General features: G+C 38.2%; 1 protein-coding gene across 2 annotated transcripts in view; it reads left to right on the plus strand.

The window, feature by feature from the left end:
- Nucleotides 1-24403, plus strand: part of LOC120516523 (interferon-induced, double-stranded RNA-activated protein kinase-like) — a 60713-nt gene that overhangs the window by 24600 nt on the left and 11710 nt on the right. For both annotated transcript variants that reach the window (XR_005630856.1, XM_039738255.1), the window contains exons 9-17: nt 5797-5857; nt 6040-6089; nt 6854-6914; nt 7283-7332; nt 13145-13268; nt 16069-16136; nt 16977-17096; nt 21407-21538; nt 23308-23494. Coding sequence is in view for 1 of the 2 variants with exons in the window: in XM_039738255.1 (XP_039594189.1) it covers nt 5797-5857; nt 6040-6089; nt 6854-6914; nt 7283-7332; nt 13145-13268; nt 16069-16136; nt 16977-17096; nt 21407-21538; nt 23308-23494 (853 nt within the window). In the remaining variant the exon portion in view is untranslated. The remainder of the gene's footprint in view (nt 1-5796; nt 5858-6039; nt 6090-6853; nt 6915-7282; nt 7333-13144; nt 13269-16068; nt 16137-16976; nt 17097-21406; nt 21539-23307; nt 23495-24403) is intronic.

The following is a 24403-nucleotide window of genomic DNA, read 5'->3' on the forward strand; positions in this document are numbered from 1 at the left end:
AATGCCCCTCTACAATATAGCACGTGTCACTATAGCTGAATGTGTCATAAGCGAGGTCAAGGCTCTTCAAGGGCTAAAGTGCATGAGGGTAAGTAAAAATGTTATGTACATCTTGTTAATGAGGAGAATGGATGCATAGTCACAAATTTCGGACCAGCATAAGGTACCTGTGAGGAAATACTATGTGCCACCTGAATTAAGGAAACGGGTGTGGAATGGGCACACCTATCCACCATGTATGGACAGTTTGGTGTCACAGTCTTTAGAATTATTCAAAAGACATTTTTGATGGGAGAAGATGGGATAAAAAGTACACGATGTTGTGTTAGCCTGTGAAGGGTCTAACAGGGTAAAACTTTCCCAGGGGCTCTCACTCGGGTTACTTCAGGCAATTCTGCCCCCTAGTTGATGCACCAGTCAATTCTGATGGATTTTGTGACAGACTTGCCCAATCTCCGGGACAATACAAGAGTTTTAGCTGTTAGGGATTGTTTTTTAAGTGTGCTTATTTAATCTCATTTGAAATGTTTCCATCAGCAAAAGAATTGTGGATATATTCTTTCCAAACTAGTCTGATTAGTAACTCTTCCTCAATTATTTCTGATTGTGGTCCTCATTTTCTGTCTTGCTTTTGGTGTTAATGAACATACAACACGATACTACTCTCTGGCTGCATGATTAGTTCAGTAGACACCAGTATAATCTGTTTGTATATACTTTTCAGACTAAGATATATTTTTTTACATAACTGACAAAAGTTTAAATGATTGTACACAATTGTAAAACGTTAACTATTTTATGAATATACATAAACCCTCACAAATAAAGTGGATGCTGCCATGAAAAAACATGCAAAATGGTAGAGAGAACCACCAAAATAAAATGGCACAGTGAAACAGTCAACAAGCATAAATGAAGTGCTCAGGGTACCAAATCAATTAGAGTCAGAGATTGAACCATTTACCATTCAAAATTTAAAAAGATATCTGGATAAGGAGGAGGAGGTTAGAAGCATGCACTGATACAGTGCGTTGCCGCACACACCACATGACAAACTACCTCAGGATCCCAGATTAGGACCTGAGTGCAGCCATGCAACAGGTGACACCTCAGCACCACACAGGGCAGTATCAGAGTACAGTGAAACTGTTACTTACGTGTTCTTTCTTTTTAATTTTTAATAATTTTATTGTAATCATTCCATACAAATCGATCAATTTTTACAAAAAATAGGATTGAGATTGAAAAACAAGTCGACCCCCCACCCCTGATAGAGCAAGCATGGCCAATGGGGTAAAACTTAAGGCTTGTAAACATACCTAAATTGATGAGTTTAATAGACCAATAGAGATGAATGGAGAAGAAAAAGAAATGAGGAGATAATTGCTTCCTCTGTGCTTTAAGAGCTTATTCTAAAATATTATTGATTAGATCCTGCCAGGTTTTGAAAAAATTCTGTACAAATCCTCTAACTGAAAATTTGATTTTTTCCAATTTCAAATAGTATAAAACATTGGTTTCCCACTGACTTAAAAGAGGAGAGTTAGGATTCTTCCAGTTTAGCAAAATAAGTATGTGTGCCAGAAGTGTAGTGAATGCAATCACAGTTTGTTTGTCCTTCTCCACTTTAAACCCATCTGGAAGAACCACAAACACAGCTGTTAATGGGTTAGGAGGGATTGTGAGACCAAGGCTGTCTGAAAGGTACTTAAAAACTTTGATCCAAAATGATGTTCAATTGGTGCAGGCCCAAAACATGTGACCCAGTGAGGCTGGGACTTGATTGCAAGGTTTGCAGGTTGGATCTTTCCCTGGAAACATTTTGGAGAGTTTTAGGTGAAACAGATGTGCTCGATATATAATTTTGAGTTGAATAATTGTATACTTTGTGCATATGGAGCTCGAGTGAAGTCTCTACATTGCTACCTTCCATTCCTTTTCTGATATATTGATTAAGAGATCTTCTTCCCATTTTCCTCTTGGATCTTTGAAAGGGAGGGACTGTAAAATAATTTCATATATTGCAGAGATGGTGCCTAGGTCCTTGAAATTGAGCAATATTTTTTCCAACATGGACGAGGGTGTAAGATGAGGAAAATCGGGCAGGTTCTGTTTAACAAAGTTCCTAATTTGAAGATAGTGAAAGAAATGTGTAGCTGGAAAGTTTAATTTGCAATGTAATTGTTCATAGGATGCAAAGACGTTGTCTATATAAAGATCTCTAAGCAGTTTAATCCCAAATCTTTTCCAGATATTAAAAACTACATATGTTTGCAAGGGTTGAAAGAGGTGGTTCTCTTGCAGAGATGCCACAGATAAAAGCTTCGCCATCTTAAAATGCTTTCTACATTGGTTCCATATTCTGAGTGAGTGAAACACAATTGGGTTATTAGTATATTGCCGATAACTTGCATTTATTGGGGCACAAAGCAGGGAATATAAAGAAGTACTGCAGGATTTTACTTCTATTGCGGACCAGGCCTGTGTTTGTTCATCTATTTGTGTCCAGGTTTTTATAGCTTGTATGTTTGCTGCCCAGTAATAAAACTGAAAGTTAGGTAGAGCCATGCCACCTTCTGCCTTTTTTCTTTGTAGTGTCACTCTTTGGATACGTGGATGTTTTGAGTTCCAAATAAATGAGGTTATTGTTGAATCTAATTGCTTAAAAAATGATTTATTGATGTATATTGGAATAAAAAAAGAAGTTTAGGAAGAATATTAATCTTAACAACGTTAATTCTTCCAGCTAGAGTGAGATGAATGGTTGACCATCTATGCAAGTCTTGATTAATTTTTTCCATACAGACTGCGTTGTTGATAAAGAACTTTGTTTACTTGTGATGTTTACCCCTAGGTATTTAAACTGATCTGCGATGATAAAAGGTAGGGTGTCTAATCTAATATTATATGCTTGAGAATTCACTGGAAAGAGTACACTTTTATTCAGATTAATTCTGAGACCAGAGATCTTTTGAAATTCTGTAAGTGCTGTTAAGACTGCAGGCACAGAATTTTGTGGGTCTGATATATACAGGACCATATCATCTGCATATAGAGAAATTTTCTGTTCCAGTCCTTTTTTGAAAATCCCCTTTATCTGATCAGCATTTCGACAGTATATTGCCAGTGGTTCAATGGCAATTGCATATAGGTGACAAGGGGCATCCTTGTCTGGTACCATGTTCTAGTTTAAAGTAGTCTGAACAAATGTTGTTAATACAAACTGAAGCTTCTGGATTGGTATATAGTAGTTTGATCCATGCACAAATGTTTGGGCCAAACTCAAATTTCTATAATGTAGTGAAAAGGTATTTCCATTCAATCATGTCAAATGCTTTTTCTGCATCATGTTCTAATCAACATAGCAAATATTGTCACTCTCAAGAGCCATTATTAGTTCAATAGATACCGTGTGTGTGTGTGCTTGTTTGTGTGCTTTTCATGCTGAAAAGTATTTTTTACACAAGTGTAGCACCCTCCTAGTTTGGTATAATAATAAACTTAGAAGTAAGCCTCAGTGACACAACTTTTTTTTCCCCCTTTCTTACACACTTGTTCAACACTCTCTCCCACCTTGCTTTGTCTCCATACACTCTTCCTCTCAGCTCCCCAAGAAAAACAAAAATCATCGGAGTAGTAAGGGTGTACTATACCTTGATTGGTAGTGGCTTCTGGCAGTAAAAGCAATGCAAAACGGCAATATCCACCAAAAGAAATTAGCACCTAGAAGATATCACCAAACCAAATGATCATGCAGATTAAATTAGAACATTAGAACATTAGAACAATCTAGACGAGAACAGGCCATTCAGCCCAAAAAAGCTCGCCTTTCCTATCCACTTGTTTCCTTCAAGTCGAGTTTTGAAAGTCCCTAACGTCTTACTGTCTACCACACTACTTGGTAGCTTATTCCAAATGTCTATCGTTCTTTGTATAAAGAAAAACTTCCTAATGTTTGTGCGAAATTTACCCATAACAAGTTTCCAACTGTGTCCCCGTGTTCTCGATGAACTCATTTTAAAATACAAGTCTCGATCCACTGTACTAATTCCCTTCAGAATTTTAAACACTTCAATCATGTCACCTCTTAATCTTCTTTTGCTTAAACTGTAAAGGGTCAGCTCTTTTAATCTTTCCTTATAATTCAACCCCTGTAGCCCTGGAATCAGCCTAGTCGCTCTTCTCTGGACCTTTTCTAGTGCTGCTATGTCCTTTTTGTAGCCTGGAGACCAAAACTGCACACAGTACTCAAGATGAGGCCTCACCAGTGCATTATAAAGGCTGAGCATAACCTCCTTGAACTTGTACTCCACACATCGAGGCGCTATATAACCTAACATTCTGTTAGCCTTCTTAATGGCTTCTGAACACTGTTGGGAAGTTGATAGCTTGGAGTCCACTATGACTCCTAAATCCTTCTCATAAGGTGTACTCTCGATTTTCCGACCGCCCATTGTGTATTCAAACCTAATATTTTTACTTCCTATGTGTAATACTTTACATTTACTGACATTAAATTTCATTTGCCACAAATCTGCCCAAGCCTGTATGCTATCCAAGTCCTTCTGTAATGATATAACGGATTCCAAATTATCTGCTAATCCACCTATCTTGGTATCATCTGCAAACTTAACCAGCTTGTTACTTATATTCCTATCTAAATCATTTATATTTATTAAAAATAGCAGCGGCCCTAGCACTGACCCCTGTGGATCACCACCAATTCTGCACCCATCTAAAAACATCACCCTGAACTCCCACTTCTTTTAACTTGATGCCCAACCTCTCATGTGGCACCTTATCAAATGCTTTCTGAAAGTCCAGATAAATAATATCATAAGCTCCACTTTGATCGTATCCTTTTGTTGCCTCCTCATAGAATTCCAACATGTTAGTAAAACATGACCTCCCTCTTCTGAACCCATGCTGACTGTTCAGAATAACTCCTGTCCTTGTCATGTGTTGCTCAATCTTATCCTTAATAATTCCTTCCATTAATTTTCCTGGGATGCATGTTAAGCTTACTGGCCTATAGTTGCTTGGATCTGCCCTGTCACCCTTTTTATATAATGGGATGATATTTACCATTTTCCAGTCCTTTGGAATCTCTCCAGTGCACAGTGGCTTCCTAAAAATACGTGTCAAGTCAAAGGTTAATTAATTGTGTCAATTAATTGTGTTGGGTACCATGTCAAGTAGGGATTGAGATTGGAAGAATTTGGTGCTCAAAATTTTCATTTATAACATCATTATTGTCATGTGTACAGAGTACTGTATATTGAAATATGTACATGCACGTGCTAATGAACATGAAAACACTTTGCCATTCTCTATTGCCATGATTAGTGAATATAATAATAGATAAAATTCAAACTTGTAACCACAGACTCCATGGCAGACATTAATGCAAGAAATATTTCACAGAATTACTGTGTGAAGTGGTTGCTTTAAGTCATGAAGCTCTGGATTCAGTGTCCTTTCAGAAGTCAACATCTGGAATGTCTGCTATCTATGGGCCACTCACTGCACAGCTGGAAGACAATGTGCCAATCAAAGCACTTGAGCCCACCCTCTCAATTATGATGGATGAAAGCGACAGTCCAAATTTCAAGGCCACTGTGCAATCCTGCTTTAATTCTAAATGTTTTAAATGTGTATTTATATATGCTACATTTTGTCTTGAAGGCTTCTTTCAATTTTGTGATGGTCAGAGTCTTTTTTGTTGACTAATGAGTGAAGAAACAATATTTACATAGCAATATCCACTTGTCTTTCATATTTTTCACATTCTTGTAGTTCGTCTGTGGAGGGACCACAAGCAGATATTGAAATGAAGTCAGTGACAATGAAAAGACGGGTATGTGTTTTTCTGTAATGAGAATAAAAATATGACTTTACAGCTTAGTAGCATTGTTTTGTGTGATGTACATACGTTAAAAGGACAAAGCACACATATATTTCCTTTGTGGAATACACAACTAGAAATGCAATTATTTGTATTGTGTATATATATTTTATTTATTATTTTATATTGTCCAGCTGGAATCCCACACTCCAAGCAGCAAGATGTCATCCTGTTCAAGAATTAGGTAAGCAGAAATAACACTGATACTGTATATACAGTATGATCAACTAAAAAAAAGTTATCAAAACTAAAAATGTTATTTAGATCTGATTTTCTACATTATGAAATGTACTGGGGACTTATATTAAATTTAAATGAGAATCATTTTAAATATTTAATACCAAGGATAGTCAGATTTTTCTGTAATCAATACCTGTCTTGGTTTGATCACTATACATTTTGACACACGTGCAATTCATTTGCACATTGCATTTTTGGTCGATTATTTCTTTTTAGTTACTCATTTTGGGTCACCGCCCTTTTGTATCTGTCTTTACTTTCCTGTAGCATTATTGTTTAGAGTTGTGAAGCCACTGTCTGGTGGACATTAGTGAAAATATTGCACAAAATTACTGTGTGAAGTGTCTGCTTTAATTTGTGGAGTTCTGGATTCAGTGTCATTTCAGGAGTCGGCATCTGGAGTGTCTACTGCACATCCAGCCTACGAGCCACTCACTGCACTCCTGAAAGATGACACACCAGTCAAAACTCTAGAGCCCACCCTCTCAGCTTTCATGGGTGAAGATTGTAGGCCACTATGCAATCCAGCTTTAATTCTAAATGCTTAAAATATATATTCATGCTACCTACAGTATGTTACATTTTGGTCTTGTATGCTTGTTCAAGTTTTGAGATGATTAGTATCTTATATTTGCCACCTAATGAGTGAATAAATGCTACTTTCACAGCAATAACAACTTACCTTTCTTATTTATCATGTTTTTGTAGTCCTTCTGTGATGGGACCACAAGCAGATGTTGAAATGAAGTCAGTCTCAATAAGTAGACCGGTATGTGTTACACTGTAATGAGAATAAAAATATAACTTTACAACTTAAAAGCATTGTTTGAGAGAGATACACACATTTACAGGACAAAACACACAAATATATTTCCCTTGAGACAAATACAACTATAAATGCAATTGTATGTATTTTGCTTATTAGATTAGATTACATAAACTTTAATAATCCCAAATGCATGCAGCAGCAGAAACTTAAAAACAAGGATACAGACTCACAGGGCAAATAATATAGCCAATCAACCAATCAGTCAACCAATCAATCAGTTAATGTATATTGTGCCATAAAATTTAAAAATGAACTAAACAGATACTTTGGTAGGAATATTACTATATTTTATTTGTTATATTTTTCAGCTGGAATTCCAAACCCCAAGCAGAAAAACATCATCATCTTCAGGCATAAGGTAAGCAGAAATGTCACTGATGCTGTATGTGTGACCAATTGAAACAAGACTGTCAACATCAGGAAATGTACTGTGATTTGAAAGCTTGAGACTTATTTAAAATGATGAGAAACATTTTAAGTATCCATCCATCCATTTTCCAACCCACTGAATCCGAACACAGGGTCACGGGGGTCTGCTGGAGCTAATCCCAGCCAACACAAGGGCACAAGGCAGGAACCAATCCTGGGCAGGGTGCCAAACCACCGCTGACATTTTAAGTAATTAATACCCAATACGTAGTATGAGACTTGATGCGTTGAATCTATATTTTGAAACATTTAGTATAATTTTGTTTCAGTTGAAGAATATTTGTGCATGTATATCTTGTTGATTATTTATTTTTTGTTAATTTGGTGATGACATTTTGTATTTTTGTTCCCTGATTTTGCAATTGCCTTTACTTTGCTGTGGCTTTAATGTTTATAGTTGCTGGCCATGTGTCTTGGTGATCACGTTGACATATTTGGTCATTACTTTCAGCATACTGAAGATTTTATCCTTTAATTCATTCAATCCCACATCCCCTAATGCTGCTGGTGTTTAACAAGTAAAAAAGAAAGGCAACAGACACTCACATTGTAATCGTCTTAGCCATCTCTGTCTTCTAATTAAAAAATGGAGGCACCACCACAGGATACCAAAATGGAGCTTTTCTCCACTAAAAGTAATGTTGATCAAACAACTGCTGATTCATGCAAAATGCCCATCAATATAAAATTGGCTTTAGCCAATATGGTTGTGGTTCCTTTGTGCATTATCCCTCCCACATCTTGAAAAGTAAAACCCTGTTAGTGATAGCTTGTGTACCAAGTAGGCTCTAGTGTCAGGTTTCTGTTTTTTTTGTACACTTTTTCATCTTTGACTTTTGATTCTCGTTTTTCCCTCATGTTTTATATGTCTCACATATCAGGTCTCTCAGCTCTGGCCTTGATTCCCCTGGCAACGATTTGCGTTTGCATTTTGCTTGCTGGTAGTTCTTACTGTTACATTTATAATTTCTAAACAGAGAAACTGATGTTGTTTCCTCACAACTCATATTTGCTATAATAGATTTAAAAGTCACAATATAATCATTAATGGATGTATTCCCCTGCTTAAAATCCAATATGCAATTCATGACTATGTCTTTTCCCTCTGGTTAATCAAACATTTTTGTAAATTCACTTAAGAAGACCTCAAGAGAGAAACAGCACATATGATTTGCCTCACACAATGCACAGACCTGCTCTGACAGATTATCATCCAAACTGAGATATTACAAGAAATTCTGGATATGCTTACAGTTTTTGATTGAAAACCAGTCAATACCGATTTAAAAAGCCTCTACATTTTTTTAAAATCTATAAATCTATTTGGATGTAGGTTCAGTGACTGTTATTACAGAGGTGGGTTAGTTGAAGACTGTAGACCTTTCTGCACATGGCTGAACTCTGGTGCCATCTGCTGGAATGATACCATAATATCACTCACTTGTTTTTGAAAGACTTTTATTTCCTTCCTCATTTGCTTGAGTTCACTAAACACATCTTTCATCTTGGGGTTGCTCATATGGAGCAGTCTAAGTTTTTGATCTGCCAGAGTGAGAAGGATGGCAGAGAAGGAAAACATTACTGGCATACTGGGTTCCAAAGACAAAACAAGCTACAAAATAACAATGTCATATTCAAAAATCATAAACAATATGGTGTTGTAGAATAACAACAAAACCAATGGAAAAATATTGCACATAATGACACACACAACTATGATCACACATAATAAAGATAATATTCATGTCCAAAATCACAACCTAATCTGATGATATTTGTAAATAGGCTGTAGCTGGGTGCAGTAACAACAGCTCCACAAAAAGCAAAATTTGGGAAACCAATCAGGTTGTCCTCTTTAACTTTTACATGTCCAACAAAAATAAACACCCTTGAGCATACTAGCCCTCCAAGGATTAGGGCAAGAATTAGCTAGATATATTGACTGGTTAGCCACTGATCTTCGGTCAGTTTCTCAGGAGCTCTTGTCAAAAATGACACCTCCTGCTGGGAAGCCCGAGCTTTTATGGTGAATGAACTGGAGGGAGCAGACTCAGTTGTTCTCAGTTCTTCAGCAATGTGGAGAGAGAAGGAGATGATAATGTTAGTGTTAGTGCCCCCTGTTGTCCCAGAGTGTTATTACATACCTTGATAGACCCTGTAAGGGGATCCTCCGATATGCAAGTGTGACAATGTATTTCTGTGTATATATATATATATATATATATATATATATATATTATAAAAAAAAATCTTGGAAGGAGACGAGACATGATTTTCTCAGAGAGACACTTTCACATCCTGCGAGACGAGTCTTTGTGCCAAGAGATTTAACCACGACCGGGGCCAGAAATAAAAGACGAAGATTAGATGGCAAAGTAGAACATCGTAAAGAATTCAAAAATGGCACAGTACACATGCTGAGCAGGTTAGAGATAATGGAAGTACGAAAATTCAAAAGTCTCAAAAAAAGGATATTAAAGATCGCATTAGCGCAAACAAATGGAAATCATTACTCGGTGAAATAACAGAACAGCGAAAAGAGATCGAATATATTGTTTGGATTTAAACTTTAAGTTGGAGACTTGTAGATCGTCTAATTCGTGTTGCCATCAGGGAAGAAAAAAGTAGTTGTTCTTCCCAATGAAGAGGCATATCCATGAGAATTAAAGTCTGTCCAGGATTTTAAATCACCTGTAGCTCACAAACCGTTTGAATTACTAACCTGAAACTTGGTACACATATACTATGTGACGTCTACAATCTGCTTTTGGGGTGATGATTTTTTATTACACTTTTCATTTTTATTTTACTTTATTTCAACTCTCAGCAGCAGGACAGCCGTGTAGCGCATGTGTATGGGCACCGTTCTCATCCCTACCACCTTTGCCATCACTTCCCCTACCTCTTCATATCTTACATAATTCTTGAGGCAGATTGAATACTTAAATGCCAGCTTAAATGAAAAATTAAAGAAAATGTACTAAGTAATTCAAACACAAACAATGACTTAATCAGTTTTAATGTGAAAAGATGCTGACGAAAGAAGAGAAGAAGCAGGCCTCTAGGGTGGAGAAAAAAAGAGCTGCTCAGGAAGCAGCAAGCACCTCAACCTCTGAGCAAACAAATGCTAAACGTACAGAGAAAGAGGATGAAAACTAGGAATACTCAAATCAAGTGTAGTCACTGCATATCATCGTGCAATGTGCCGTTACTGGTATATTGTGGTCCCCGGCTGAGACGCCCAGGAGGACCGGAGGAGGGCTTGTGCCTCCTCCAGACCGAGAGGGGGCGTCCGCCCTGGTTATGTTGGGGGCCTCGGGTAAAGGGCTTGGAAGCCCAGCCCTGTAGGGACCCGTGGCCACCGCCAGACGGCGCCCCGGTGCCTGAATATCCCGTGTGGTACCTGGCCGGGGCTGGAGCCCGGCCGGGACGCTCAGGAGGACCGGAGGAGGGCTTGTGCCTCCTCCAGACCGAGAGGGGGCGTCCGTTCTGGTTATGCTGGGGGCCTCGGGTACAGGGCTTGGAAGCCCAGCCCTGTAGGGACCCGTGGCCACCACCAGATGGCGCCCCAGTGCCTAAATATCCCGAGAGCCCAACACTTCCGCCACACCAGGAAGTGCTGGGGGGAAGACTTTGGGAGACACCCGGAGAGCTGCTGGGAGGACAGCCGGCACTTCCGCCACGCTGAGGCGTCAAGGAAGGAATGCCGGGAACACCTGGTGCTCATCCAGGAGCTGTATATAAGGGGCCGCCTCCCTCCAGTCATTGGCAGAAGTCGGGTGGAAGAGGACGGAGCTGGAGTGAGGACTGGAGGCGGCCAGGAGAGAAAGGCACAGAGACTGTGAGGCCTGGACTTGGGGGAATCAGTGCAAGAGGCACTGGGGTGTGAGTGCACAGTTTGTAAATATTTGTAAATAAACAGTGTGTTGGGCCTGGGCCTGTCTGTGCCTGGGCCAGCGTCCACAATATATATTTGTAAATTCAATGTCCTTATCTCCTTAAATGATACTTGGTTCTCAGAAATAGAACAGTATAAGCTACAGGTCAAAACCTCAGTTTTTTCAGTTTTTCTTCAAATTTAATTAGTTGAAATGCAATGAATGACCTAAAATGGTGAAAAAGTAAGCAGTAAACTGCCAGATGTTTAAAAATAAAGTTTAGGCTAGCGAAAACTGAAAAAAAGGAAATTTCAGAATATTACAAAAGGGCCTTCTTTAGGGAACAACTAAAAAGTTACATTGTACAGATGTTCTGCAGCAATTAAAGTAAATGAAGCCTTGCAAGTTGAAGCAAACACTTTGCACAGGTGTCCCAACTTCTGCTGATTTCTTAAAACCCTCAGTTTGTCTTAAAGCAGAGTTGGAACAGACTGCGTTACTACTACACCCACTGGAATCCTACTTGTACAGTATTACACTGTAGAAAGATGTAAATTCCAGTGATAATGGTAATAAAATGGCAATTAACAAATGGAATGAGACCGAGCGTTATTACCCTTAGAAGTGTAGGCCTTTCCAAAAAAAAAAATCCAAGTGTCAGTGAGTACAGTGGTGAACTACACAATCCAAAGGCAACAGGAAACTGGAAAAAAGTCTAATAGGAAGAGATTTGCAGACCCAAAGTCACAAGCCAATCAGAAGACAAGTTTCTGGGGGTCACCAGCTTGCTCAATCACAGACGCCTCACTGCACAACAGCTTCAAGCACAGATCAACAGTGCAGGTCAAAAAAAGTGTCAGTTTCTACTGTGAAGAGGAGGCTTTGTGCTGCAGGTTTGACAGGGTGAGTGGCAGGAAGAAAGCCATTCCTTAAAGTTGTCAGAAACTTGACACAGAGTCATAGAAAGGTTTGGGGCAACCACCCGTATAATTGATTTCCTGGCTGCAAAGTAGCAAAATTGTATACAGCATTGATGTGCACAAAACCGAGTCCAAAACAGAACTGAGGGAATAGGGGAAATGTGCAGGCTTTTAAAGGGGAAGACAGGAAGTGAGATCATCGGGGTCAGGCTCATGAAGGTCTTCAGGCATTGGTTCGAGCTCGGACGTGACATCACAGGGGCCGGAGACGGCAAGGTCTCCTTCCATAGGCTCGATCCCGGAAGTGACGTCAAGAGAACCAGGTGGAATCTCCCGTGGAAAGGGAGAAGAATAGTCAGTGCACTCTGCCACATCCTTATATGCCTCGGAACTGCCCTTACTCAAGCCCTTTAGCATCTCTCCCATGCACACATGTGTGACAAAGGATAAAATCGTGCCTTGGAGTATTGGCTATGGACTACTGTGGACAGGAAGGAAGTCTTGTGGACCAATGAGTCAAAATTTGAAATATTCGGTTCATCACACATGGTGTATGTAAGCTGTCAAGTTGGTAAAAGGATGGTTCCTCAGTCTGTGACACCAACTGTCAAACATGGAGGAGGAAGTGTGATGGTTTGTGGTGCTTTAGCTGGAGGCAGAGTGACTGAAATTCTGAATCAAAAGGGTTACCACAGTTTGGTTATATCAGCAAAAGGCGCAGGCTACTTTGATGAATTAAAAATTTGAATAAACCTTTGTACACTTCTTATTTTTTATTTGCGGTTCATTTGTTCTATACCTTGATTTCATAAAACATTAAGACAATAAACTGTATTCATTTCCATAAAAACTGACAAAACAGATGTCAACACTTTTCACCAGTAGTGTATGTTTTTAGTTATGTAAAATTCATGCAATTGATTTTACGTTACTTATTTTTAAGCTCTAATAAGAAAACAAGGTATGAAGAAAATCTAAGTGGTGGTCATGATGACAGTGATGAGGATGAGTCCATTATAGACAGTAAACCCAGACATAAAGCATCTAAGACCAGTCCTCCTAATTTGGTATGGAATCCCCTGTTTTATTTATTTATTTATTTATTTATTCTTTTCATAAAAGCACTTTACTTGAATGTGTGTTGCTATTTCTATTTATGGGATTTAAAGCAAGAATCTTATCCTCTCAAGGCAGAGCATATCTCCACACCCTAAACAACCAAAATCATAGCTCATAAGCAGCATGTGATACATTATCTGCACCATCTAAAATATACTTTTTCTCTGCTTCCTAGCAATGAAAGCTTAAGTAAACATTTTCACAATTGCTTTTCTACTATATAAAATAATATTATATTTCTGCAAAGAAAAGAAGAAAAAGATAAAGGATAGGGTCTATCCATACCCCAAATAATGCTAAGAAAGCTACAAGTAGAATATCAGTGTGTTTATTAAAGAGTATAATATATAAGGAAAATCAACATAAGGAAAATGCCTTTGTAGTGGGGCAGCTCGACTACTTTTTCACCTTCAAAATAACACCAAACTTTCCCCCTTTTCACCTCTTGCCCCTCCCCAGATTTGCTATTTTTTCTATCTAATTATTCAGGTTTGCCACACACTTTCCTCCTGATGTCAATAAGGTCTCTTGCCTGGTCTGTCTTTCTTCTAAGAAGCACTTGGGGCCTGTCCCATGTGTTGCCAGCTTACAAGACAGAGAATAATAACTGGCCTCCTGCCATTCCTCACCCTTAAAAGTGTCTCTTAATTTGGGACCATGATTTCCGCATTATTGTCCAGGACCTGTTCAGGCTCTCTATAATTAATGGCCCGGTGTTCTTGGCCCAAATGGGGCCCAATCACCTGCTTCCTCATACCCTTGTATGGTGCTGAGTGAGTCTTTTCCAAATCTTTTCTAGATGCTGCTCTTTCTATTTTGGTCTTGTATTACTTAATGGGCACTCACTATGTGCACAGGGCTTACCATCCTCGTTTGTGGCTTGGTCTTAACACTAGCTTTGAAAGGTACACGTATTGTAACATCACTCTTTATATCTGTGTTAAATTTAAAATGATTGCACTGTGTTGTCAGGGAAGGGCAGTGTCATTATAACCACTACAGGCACTTAAAGGTACAGGATGACCATGTGAGCAGCCATCACATGAGTACAGTCTTCAAAAGAGGTTTGTCATGGAAGGGTCCTAGGATGATCCTATTTTCTCCTTATACTCCTTATTATGTAGACCTGATCAAAATGTCTAGAAAATCTCTCCTATAGCCATCATTTGTTACACTACCTTTTATATCTATGACTTCAGACTTCAGAGTACTAGAACAGGCAGGAAAAAAAGTTACAAATTTATTTATATACAGATTAAATTAAGATCTCCAATTGTGCCTAAACATAAGCAAACTAAAACTGCAAGTAGGACCACCATACCAGAACAATAAGATAATAATAGTTCATCTTGCTTAGGCTACCAGGTGGCTGTCTGCCTTAATCAGTCTCTGATCCAATGTGGTTGGGCATAGCCCTAGATCCAGCATGCCTTCTGCAATGGCCTCTCCTCAATAGCAGAGAGAGACTAAGCTTCTTTATCAGCCTTAATTTAAAGTTTTCCAGTGGCTTCTTGACACAAATCTTGAAAAAGTGTTGAGGTGCAGCTCCCAAAGACTCAACTTAGGCATGACCCAGTCCCCCTAAGTACAGCCAAAGGGTTGTTCTTATCAACATTTTCTACAGCTTCAAAGGATGGACAAGTGTAGTTTTAGACAAGCAAGAAAGAAAGGATACACTGATGATTTGGTCACAAATAACTTTCTCAAACCTGCTTTCCAGTCCAGGTTATGCCAGCCTGTTAGGAGAATTTCATCGCAGTTCAACAGTATTACCCCAGGTTAGGTGACCAACCAGTTGTCCAGTTTTTTTCTATACTAATTTTAGTACTAACCTGTAGTATTATTTTTTAATAAGTATCTATATTTTATTGTAATATTATTACATCTTAACGACATGCAAAAATGCTAATAAAAAAGCTCTAGCTAGCTTTTTATTTATCTCTTCTGTCATCAGGAGATGCAAAAAACCAAACTGACCCTGTCCTGTCTTGTCAAGCTGACTGGATAGTGACAAAGGACCCTTTGGGTGTGTTTATGCATAGGAACCTAGCTGAATAAGAGTAACTAGTGTATCAGGGATTTGACTTGTGTTTTCTATGAAATAACACAAGGTTATGTATTTTTATGTATTCTTGTTGATCATAGTGCAGGAGTGCGGGGATGTATTTATGTTGGTTGGACATGCAAGTATGAATTTCACTGTGCTCTGTATATGACAGAGCATTTACTGCTGTTGCTACAACTGCTTTATTGTTTTATTGGTATTGTACAATAATGTATCATCACTCTACATATTCCCTCACTTGTATATGTATTTACAAATGTACAATAAAAAGTGAGATTTTCAAGAGCAGTGAGCTAGCCTATATTTGTCCAGAAGTGAAAATGTAAGAGATTTAAAATGTCAGAAAATGAAATTTCCACTTTCTGCAGAATGCTTACAATTACCTAAAGTAGTATTTATTTTAATAATAATAACACTCTGTGTTTTTGTATTAGGCTGGTAAATGAAAAGAAATCAGGTACTTGGAAAAAAAAAACTTTTTGACGATTTCTGGCACTTACTGCATACTCATACTGTTATTGCACTGTTATATTGAGTTTCATGTTACTTAGTAGTTGAAAGTGATTGTACTTAGTACCCATCTGTTTAATACAGGAACTAAATCATTTAAAGCTAAATAAAGTCTATGATTTTATTCAAGCAATTATGATGTGTAAAATCTGCTTTTAACTTGCATGTTTAAGGAAAACAATTTTATTAAAGCCAAAAGTGACCAAGTGACAAGAATGGTTCCTGCCTCAAATGTCCCAGGGTAAGTACAAGCAATTTTTCTTTTTTGCTTATCAGATGCTAAAATCAATTAGAAAAGCTCAGCAATAGGGAACCCAACATGGCTGTATCACACTCCAATTCCCATGGAGCCCTGCAGGAGTCCAAGGCACTGCTGCAACCCAGGGAGGCTGCCACCTAGCGCCCGGGGGGAGGTAATGCTCTGGTTATGCTACCTCCACCGGTCCTTCCAGTGTGGAGGCGTATACCACGACACGTCTATTACTAAAGCACTTGCAAAACATCACTTAAGTGTTTATTCATCTCTGCAATATGGCCTTCTAAAATCCCTTCACTTTGGAGTGGTCCGAGGTGCCTTAACATACACACATTTCTCTTGATACTGCATATCTGTGTATATAATGCCTGTGAATCCTTTATATTTACAGTTAATTTTACCAGCATGTCAGTATGCCACACTGCACATAATTAAATGATCTCTTTACGGATGCTTTGTAAAAGTTAGTAAGACCAAAAGAAGCCTTTGTTACGGTCTTGTTATATGACAGTATATGAGTAATAGAGGCATTTTTGCAGTAACCTAAACTGGAGTGTTGCCAAGAATGTAGTTTGGAAAAGGTCTTAAAAAAATGAATTGAACTGAAACATTTACCAGACTTGCTAAGCTACAAAGAAGCAGCACAGATTTTATCTTCACAAAAATAAAAGACCTGGCCTAACAAGCTCAAGTTATATATGACTTTACCTAAGAAAGACCTATAACTTACATGAACAGAACATGAGAGGATGATGAACACTAATTAATGTTTCTTAACAGTACATTTATGACAGAGAAAGAAAATATTCTATTTCTGATTTGCAGATTGGAGTATGAGTTTCAGGAAATAAGCCATCTTGGCAAAGGAGGTTTTGGAAATGTATGGAAAGCTAGGAAGATAATCGACAAGACTTTTTATGCAGTGAAAAGAGTCAAGTATAATAAGTAAGTGTTTTCTGTGCATGTTCCCTCAACAACTGATCCATTTTGTTTTTCTTAAAGCTTGGCCTCAGCAAAACAAGGAATGGGTAGTGTCCTGTAACTATTGGACATGTTGTATCTGTGGAAAGGAATCTTGAGTAAAATAACAGTTATTTATGAATGTTCTAAAAGGGGGACTGCCATTGTCCTACTGGACATTAGAAAGGGCAGAGCAGGAGTAGTTCTTAATACACTTAGGTGATAGTGGTCATGGTAATTAATGAGAGAAAGTCAGAGGGAGATGGGAAATCCAACCAGCTACTTTATTAGCTAGCGAGCGACTCTGACACAAGTTCAGGCAAATTTGTATTTGTACTGTGAGGTGCTTTGTTACTATTCAGGGAGTAGCTATGTCAGTTACTCACTTCTGTAAGTGCTCGGGGGTCCACATCAATGAACAGACAGAGCCGACTCTTTCATCATAGGAGCCCGTGTTCTGTTAATGTGGGTAGTGACATCTTTACATTGTCTAAAATTTCTAAACTGTAGTATACTTAAGTTGGTAACATTACTTCAAGAGAGGCCTAGTGAATCAACAAGCTGATTAACCCTAGAATTACCAGAGCCTGCGAAAAAACTCGTGGATCCGTCCCACCTTAAAACGCTTCGCATCTCTCCGTCAGCGTCTTTTGTCCTATAAATGTGTTGATAAACAGCAAACAGCAAGCAGCCTGCTATCACATCCCCCACCCCACACAGTTTTCTCAGCTCAAGTCTGTTTATCTGCGTGTCAATTCCTTGGAATTGTATAGAGTGAGAAGTCAAACAAAATGACACCTTTTATAAATACTATATCGTTATTTGGAACACTTGTATTTCACATGTGTTCCGTGTCTACAATGATCTATGTAAACACATCGTTAAAACAAAAATGTTTTTCATGTTTTAGTAATAATTGACAAAATATAAACATGAAGTGTATAATGAGTGAAGCCTGAATTCAAAATATCAAAGAAACACTTTCACAAAAGGTACAAATATAAAAGAACAAATGCGCTTCCATTCAAAAATATAACTGCAGAAAAACAACTTAGCGTTAGTGTGCAACATTGTCACGCAGTTGCTACTACAGCTTCAGTAATGCAACGGTATCAACTGTTGATTGGTAATCAAAGCTTCACGGTTCGATCCTGGACGAATCCGTTTTGAGAAGTGAGCTGCTCGTATTCTTCCTATTTCAGATTAAAAACATAAATAACATACGTTTGATTCCTGTCTGTAACAGCCGGTGTAATTTATGGTACTTGTTATGGTTAGCTTTATTTTTTTTTTATTCAGTTTTATTCTCTCAGCCGTGTTCACAATCCCAATTCCCCCCCCACCCACCGCATTTGACACTGCTGTTTTCACATAGACACACTATAACAGAGGTAAACTTAAATCATGATGGCGGTTCTACATCAGATCAAAAATCGCTGTACTTTGTATATGTACATGGGAAGCTCTGCACTCTACTTGAGACTGTAGGAGGTAAGTAAATAAATAAAGGTAAATAACATTCGATCTGGCTTTTATGTAAGTAACGTATAAATGTTAATGTTTTGGGCACATGCACCGTCCTTTGTATGTAAGAGCCAGATCGAAATGGACATTCTCTGATCTGGAGGGATAAAAGCTGACATACAAACGCTGGTGAATCTGCCTTCTTTGTATCTCACTGTCACTTTATTTTTTTTTTATTCAGTTTTATTGAGTGTTCCTGCTGCACTGAATAAACTCACGCCTTCTGGTGCATGATGTCGACGCAGCACGGAGAAAAAAAAGAAAGAGACAAATATATGGGACATTGGGTATAAAATTAATCAGAAAAAATCATCGCACTAATGCAATATTATTTGAAAACGAACAGTGTCAGATCTGGTATGAATTTACGCTGGTGCTGCTACTTAGAGTCAGATCGGGGAGGGGGGGTGTTAGAGCGTGATCATGATTGAGAGAATAAAACTGGAGCTTATTCAGTGCAGCGCCCCAGTTTTATTGTCTGACTCATGTTCAAGCTTCCAGACACACACACCCCCTTCCGATCTGACGCCGTTTTCAAATAAAGATGTGGTACAAACTGCACGAACGAGACTGGGAAAACTGTGGATGTGGATGTGAGTGTTGTGCGTGACTGAGAATGACTGTGAATGTGAATTTTTTTTATTCAGTTTTATTCTTGACTGTTCCTACTCACGCTGAATTAGTATGCGCCTTCTGATCCATGATGTCAAAGCCGTAATCATTTGTAATCATTACGTAAATCATGATTATTACTAAAACATGAAAAACGTTTCTGTTTTAATGATGTGTTTACATAGATTGTTGTAGACACGGAACACAAATGAAATGCAAGTGTTCCAAATAACGATATAGTATTTATAAAAGGTGTCATTTTGTTTGACTTCTCACTCTATACAACTCTAAGTAACTGACACGCAGGCAAACAGACTTGAGTTGAGAAAACTGTGCGCCGGTCAGGGATGTGATGGCAGACTGCTTGCTGTCTGCTGCTTGTCAACACATTTAAAGGACAAAAGACGCTGATGGAGAGATGCGAAACGTTTTAAGGTGGGACGGATCTAAGAGTTTTTTCGTAGGCTCTGGTAATTCTAGTGTTAAGAAAGCAGGCTTAGTTATAGGATGCACTCTCGACCTATGGAAGATATAGTGAAAGATAAAAGGAAGACACACTGTCATTAGGTACCTTCAGCCAATAAATTGCTCAGTCGAAGTGAAATACTGCTGGAGTTTGTTCTTCTTTGTAATTCTTGTGTGTATTTGAGGAGGGCTGTTGTTTTTTTTTATAATATTTCTTGAGTTTTTGTAAAAAGCTAAATTTCCTTTTTGGGCCAAATGACGTAGCATCTATCTGTTACTTCTTCCATGCTACATGAAGTGCTTTTTGTATAAAAAACTTTTTGGTGACTTGATAATCAAGCCAGCTTTGTGGGGAGAGGCTGGGTCATGTGCAGTTACATGAGATATACTGTATATCATATTATTATATACTAGCAACTTGGCACTTGCTACGCTGTGCATTGGATGACCACAGTTGAAGGACTCCCTGTTTAAACGCGGCTGCCACTCGTGAACTGGGTCCTTCATCGCACCACATTTGATTTTTGCATGGGAAACAAAATTTCAAAATAAAACCTACGATTCACGAAGTGTGGGACCCAAACTAATGAGAATCGTATACGTTGTGTAAAAGGTTGTAAGGAAGAGGAGGATGATACCGTTGAGGATGTTCTGTGCTTGTTGAGGGGGCATGTAGTGGTAGTTCATTCTGAAGAGCAAAGCGATGTAGATTATTTGAGTGGTCTTCATTAACTGCGTCAGTGACATGCAGCACTGTGTCATCGTGTCCATCACCTTCATTGCACATAGTAATGTTATTTATAATTTTTTTTTTTTTTTGTTATGAACTTCCCCAAAAGAGTTCATCCATCCATTCATTTTCTAACCCACTGAATCTGAACACAGGATCACGGGGGGTCTGCTGGAGCCAGTCCCAGCCAACACAAGGCAGGAACCAATCCTGGGCAGGACACACACAAACACACCCACACACCAAGCACACACTAGGGCCAATTTAGAATCGCCAATCCACCTAACCTGCATGTCTTTGGATTGTGGGAGGAAACCCACGCAGACACGGGGAGAACATGCAAACTCCACGCAGGGAGGACCCGGGAAGTGAACCCAGATCTCCTAACTGCGAGGCAGCAGCGCTATCACTGCACCACTGCGCTACCGTGCCGTCCCCCCAAAAGAGTTGATCCCTGTAAATAGTTAATAGTATATCAACAATATAATCTGTTGTAGTACGGGCGTTAATTAGTGTCACACCTCATAACCTGCATACACCATGTGTTTGGCTGTAACGCCAGAAGCGCGGTGGATGCTGTAAGGGTAGGTTGTGGTTTCTATTTCTTTCGTGATTTTTTTATTTCATTTTATTGATTATTTAATAGGCAGAGGGGAGAAGACGTTAATGTGACGCTCTGTCTATTTCTTTACTTTTGTTTTGAAAAGATTTTCGGGAACAGGAAAAATAAAAGCAAAGGGGAAAGAACGGAGGGGGTAAGCAGGAATTCTGAGAGGGGATGAACTGGGGCTTTTCTATGGGGCGGCTATACAGCCAAAAGGAACGCGGACCCGGACACGGACATGGACACCGCTCTGGGCTTTTATTATATAGATAGGATGTACAATATAGTATAATATTACATTACATTACAGTATTTAATGTATATTATAAAGAACTTTATTTTACTTTTAACCATTTTTAGGAAAGCTTCCCGTGAAGTTGCTGCATTGGCAAAACTGGAACATACAAATATTGTGCGATATTTTACTTCATGGATATCTACAGAACTACCAGAAAACCCTATGAGTTTGTCAGTAAGCTCCAGTAGTTCAAGGTAACTGCATTAAAAATTGCAAACCTAAACTTGGTCACTCCAAAAGTTCAAACTGCAAGTCTATTCATGTTTACAATGGAGGGTAATTTACAATCATCCCGCACAACTACTGTGTACTACTATTTGGTGTACTTTTCACATTTGTTTTATTAATATGTCTTACTTGTTTTTGTTAACTACTGTATGCTGCTATCTTCCTACTTTGCAGGATGACTGTACTGTCGTGTTCTTACTGTGGCAGTTGTCGGTGCCATTCTCACTGTGTGTGCTCAGCAGGTGGCTTAAGTTATGCTAGTCATTCTACAAAATAAAAAAGAAGAAGGAGGCACCAATGGTGTCAGCTTTTTCTGATTTCAGTTTTTTTTATTTTCCACTTTATTTTATACTTATACAGGTTATTAAGTTATTATGATGCCCTGTTTATTTCATATTCCTTTTCATAGCTGTATTTCCTCTCACCAGAGGACCAAAAACAACACCATACTGTATATTAAAAGTGATGTCAATGACTTGTTCTTCAATCTGCCGGTGATGCTTTTTGCTTATCAGCTTCAGGTGTGGGGTTAACAAGGAATTACTTTAAACTTATCTGTAACATGTCCAGGTAAGAGAGATTTTGGGAAGAACAAAAATTGTTTCTATATACATCATAAAGTTGTGCATTAATCTCTATGAATCATCATTTTCCAGGAACTCATATCCTATCTCAGTGGGTTCAGTTTCACATTTTAATGCTGTTAAAACACAAACATGAACGCAGAATTTATTACAACACTAGCTGAAGTACCCGGTATTGCCTGGTTATATTTGCAGAATGGATTAAAAAAGAAAGCAAAGGTTTATGTGTTTTTAAAATGGTGTCTCTGTTGTTATTGATAGATGTTCAATATGTCATCCACACTGACTTTCCACCAAAATCTATATTCTTGAGCTAAAAATGTGTTCTTTTTGGATCTGATTGGATTCCAGAATTGCGGTAACACCTTGCTGGGTTGTAACCATAGACACTGTCATGTTTGACTTGTCCTCCTAGTTCAAGGTAGACAGTTCCAAGTTCCAATTAAACTATAAAGAAAAGGCAACAAACTAAAAATCAACCCTTTGAATTTTCTTTGTGTTGTGCCACACTTCCACTTTCAATCAAGCCTCATCCAACACTCTCCTGCAAAAGCACATAATACTCCTTCTTTATATTATAGTAGACAGAAGCAGCAAACAGGGAAAACAAAAAAACACTGGGACCCCCAGGGTGAAAATTTTGGGTTCCAAAGTTGCCCGTCTTGTCTGTATGTTCCTACAATGCAATGATACCAAATTTGGTCCAGATTGGTCAAAAGGTGTAGGACTTTATAGCAAATATACAGATAGACAAACATTCTGCTTTATATATAGAAATTATAAACCTGAACATGTGCTAATGAGGTCATTATATTACTTTTTCTTAGTTTTTAATTTTTATGCCATGTTGAGCTTTGTTTATTAATATTTAAATTAACTGAATACACATTTAAATATTATTTGAAGTTTCTTTTAACACTTACATGTTACATAGGCTTTCTGCTCAGTGTAAGGGGTAAACATAATTGGCAGCATATAACTGCAGCCTACAACCAAAATACCTGTAAATAAACATAATTATTATTGTCTTTAAGATCATAAAATGCAGAATGAAAATGATGTCTCCCAAGATACTCATAAAATATACAATACAATTGTAATTGTAATAATCATGTTTGGTCACACAGCTTATTTTTTCATTTCATTAACAGTTCTGATCCCAGCATTCCACAGACGTATCTGTATATTCAAATGAAATATTGTGACAAAGGAACTTTGAAAAACTGGATCTATGGAAATCCCAAGAAAAGTAAAATGGAGGCTTTGCACATGTTTAAGCAAATTGTTGCTGGAGTTGGGTACATCCATTCACATAATCTAATTCACAGAGATCTAAAGGTATTTTTATTTTACACTTCCATGTTGTGTCACATTCAATACATTTTCTCTGATAGTGGGTGTCTGTGCTCAGTCTTGTTAAAGGTCAAATACATTTGAACAGTACATTCTAACAGAGTGTCAACCTGTTCTTGCTAAAAGACCCTCAAACTAACCCTGTCTAGAAGGATAGCTTTCAGCTGCCTCTGACTTTGCTGCCTTATCATTTCCTTATCCAGTATTGTCCCAACAAGCATCCATGTATTCTATTAACTGTGAAACATTCAGATCTAAGCCTAATAATGAAAGTGACTGCCATTCTGAATGGTCATCACTGATCTGTCAGAAGTTATAAATTTATTAATAACTAGCAACACATGTATCTCCCATTCCTCCTAAGATTGAAGTTCCAGCCCTGATAATTTCTGCATATAAACAGCTTGCCATGCCACATGTGCTTGATGTTTAACAGAAGCTGGAGCTACCATTCTTCTCCTTCTTATCATGTAATCAACTTTTGCAATATACTTCATGCTCAGTAGATGTCACTGCTCTTCTTTTTCCCTCTACTATGTCACCTTCTTCATCAATTTGACTATGGAGTTTGCTGTAAAAAGAGACACAAACCCTGATAACTTTCTATGGTCTGCTGTCAGCGAAATGCTACATCAGACTCAATCATGCCATAAGCTTTCGATTAAGACCATGATCAAATTTGTAGCCCCAGTGGTCCTCAAGGGGAAATTCAAATATAGATATCTGGCATGCAGTATGACGCAGCAGCTAGGAAAATGACCTTAAAATCACAAAGCTGCCAGTTCAGTTCCTGCCTCTGATTCACTAAGTAACTCTTAGCAAGTCGAGTATAAAGAATGAATATACAATACACTGTGTGCACAATTATTAGGCAAGTTGTATTTTTGAGGATTA

Source organism: Polypterus senegalus, chromosome 16, assembly GCF_016835505.1.
Source record: "Polypterus senegalus isolate Bchr_013 chromosome 16, ASM1683550v1, whole genome shotgun sequence".
In the NCBI taxonomy this organism is placed as follows: domain Eukaryota; kingdom Metazoa; phylum Chordata; class Cladistia; order Polypteriformes; family Polypteridae; genus Polypterus; species Polypterus senegalus.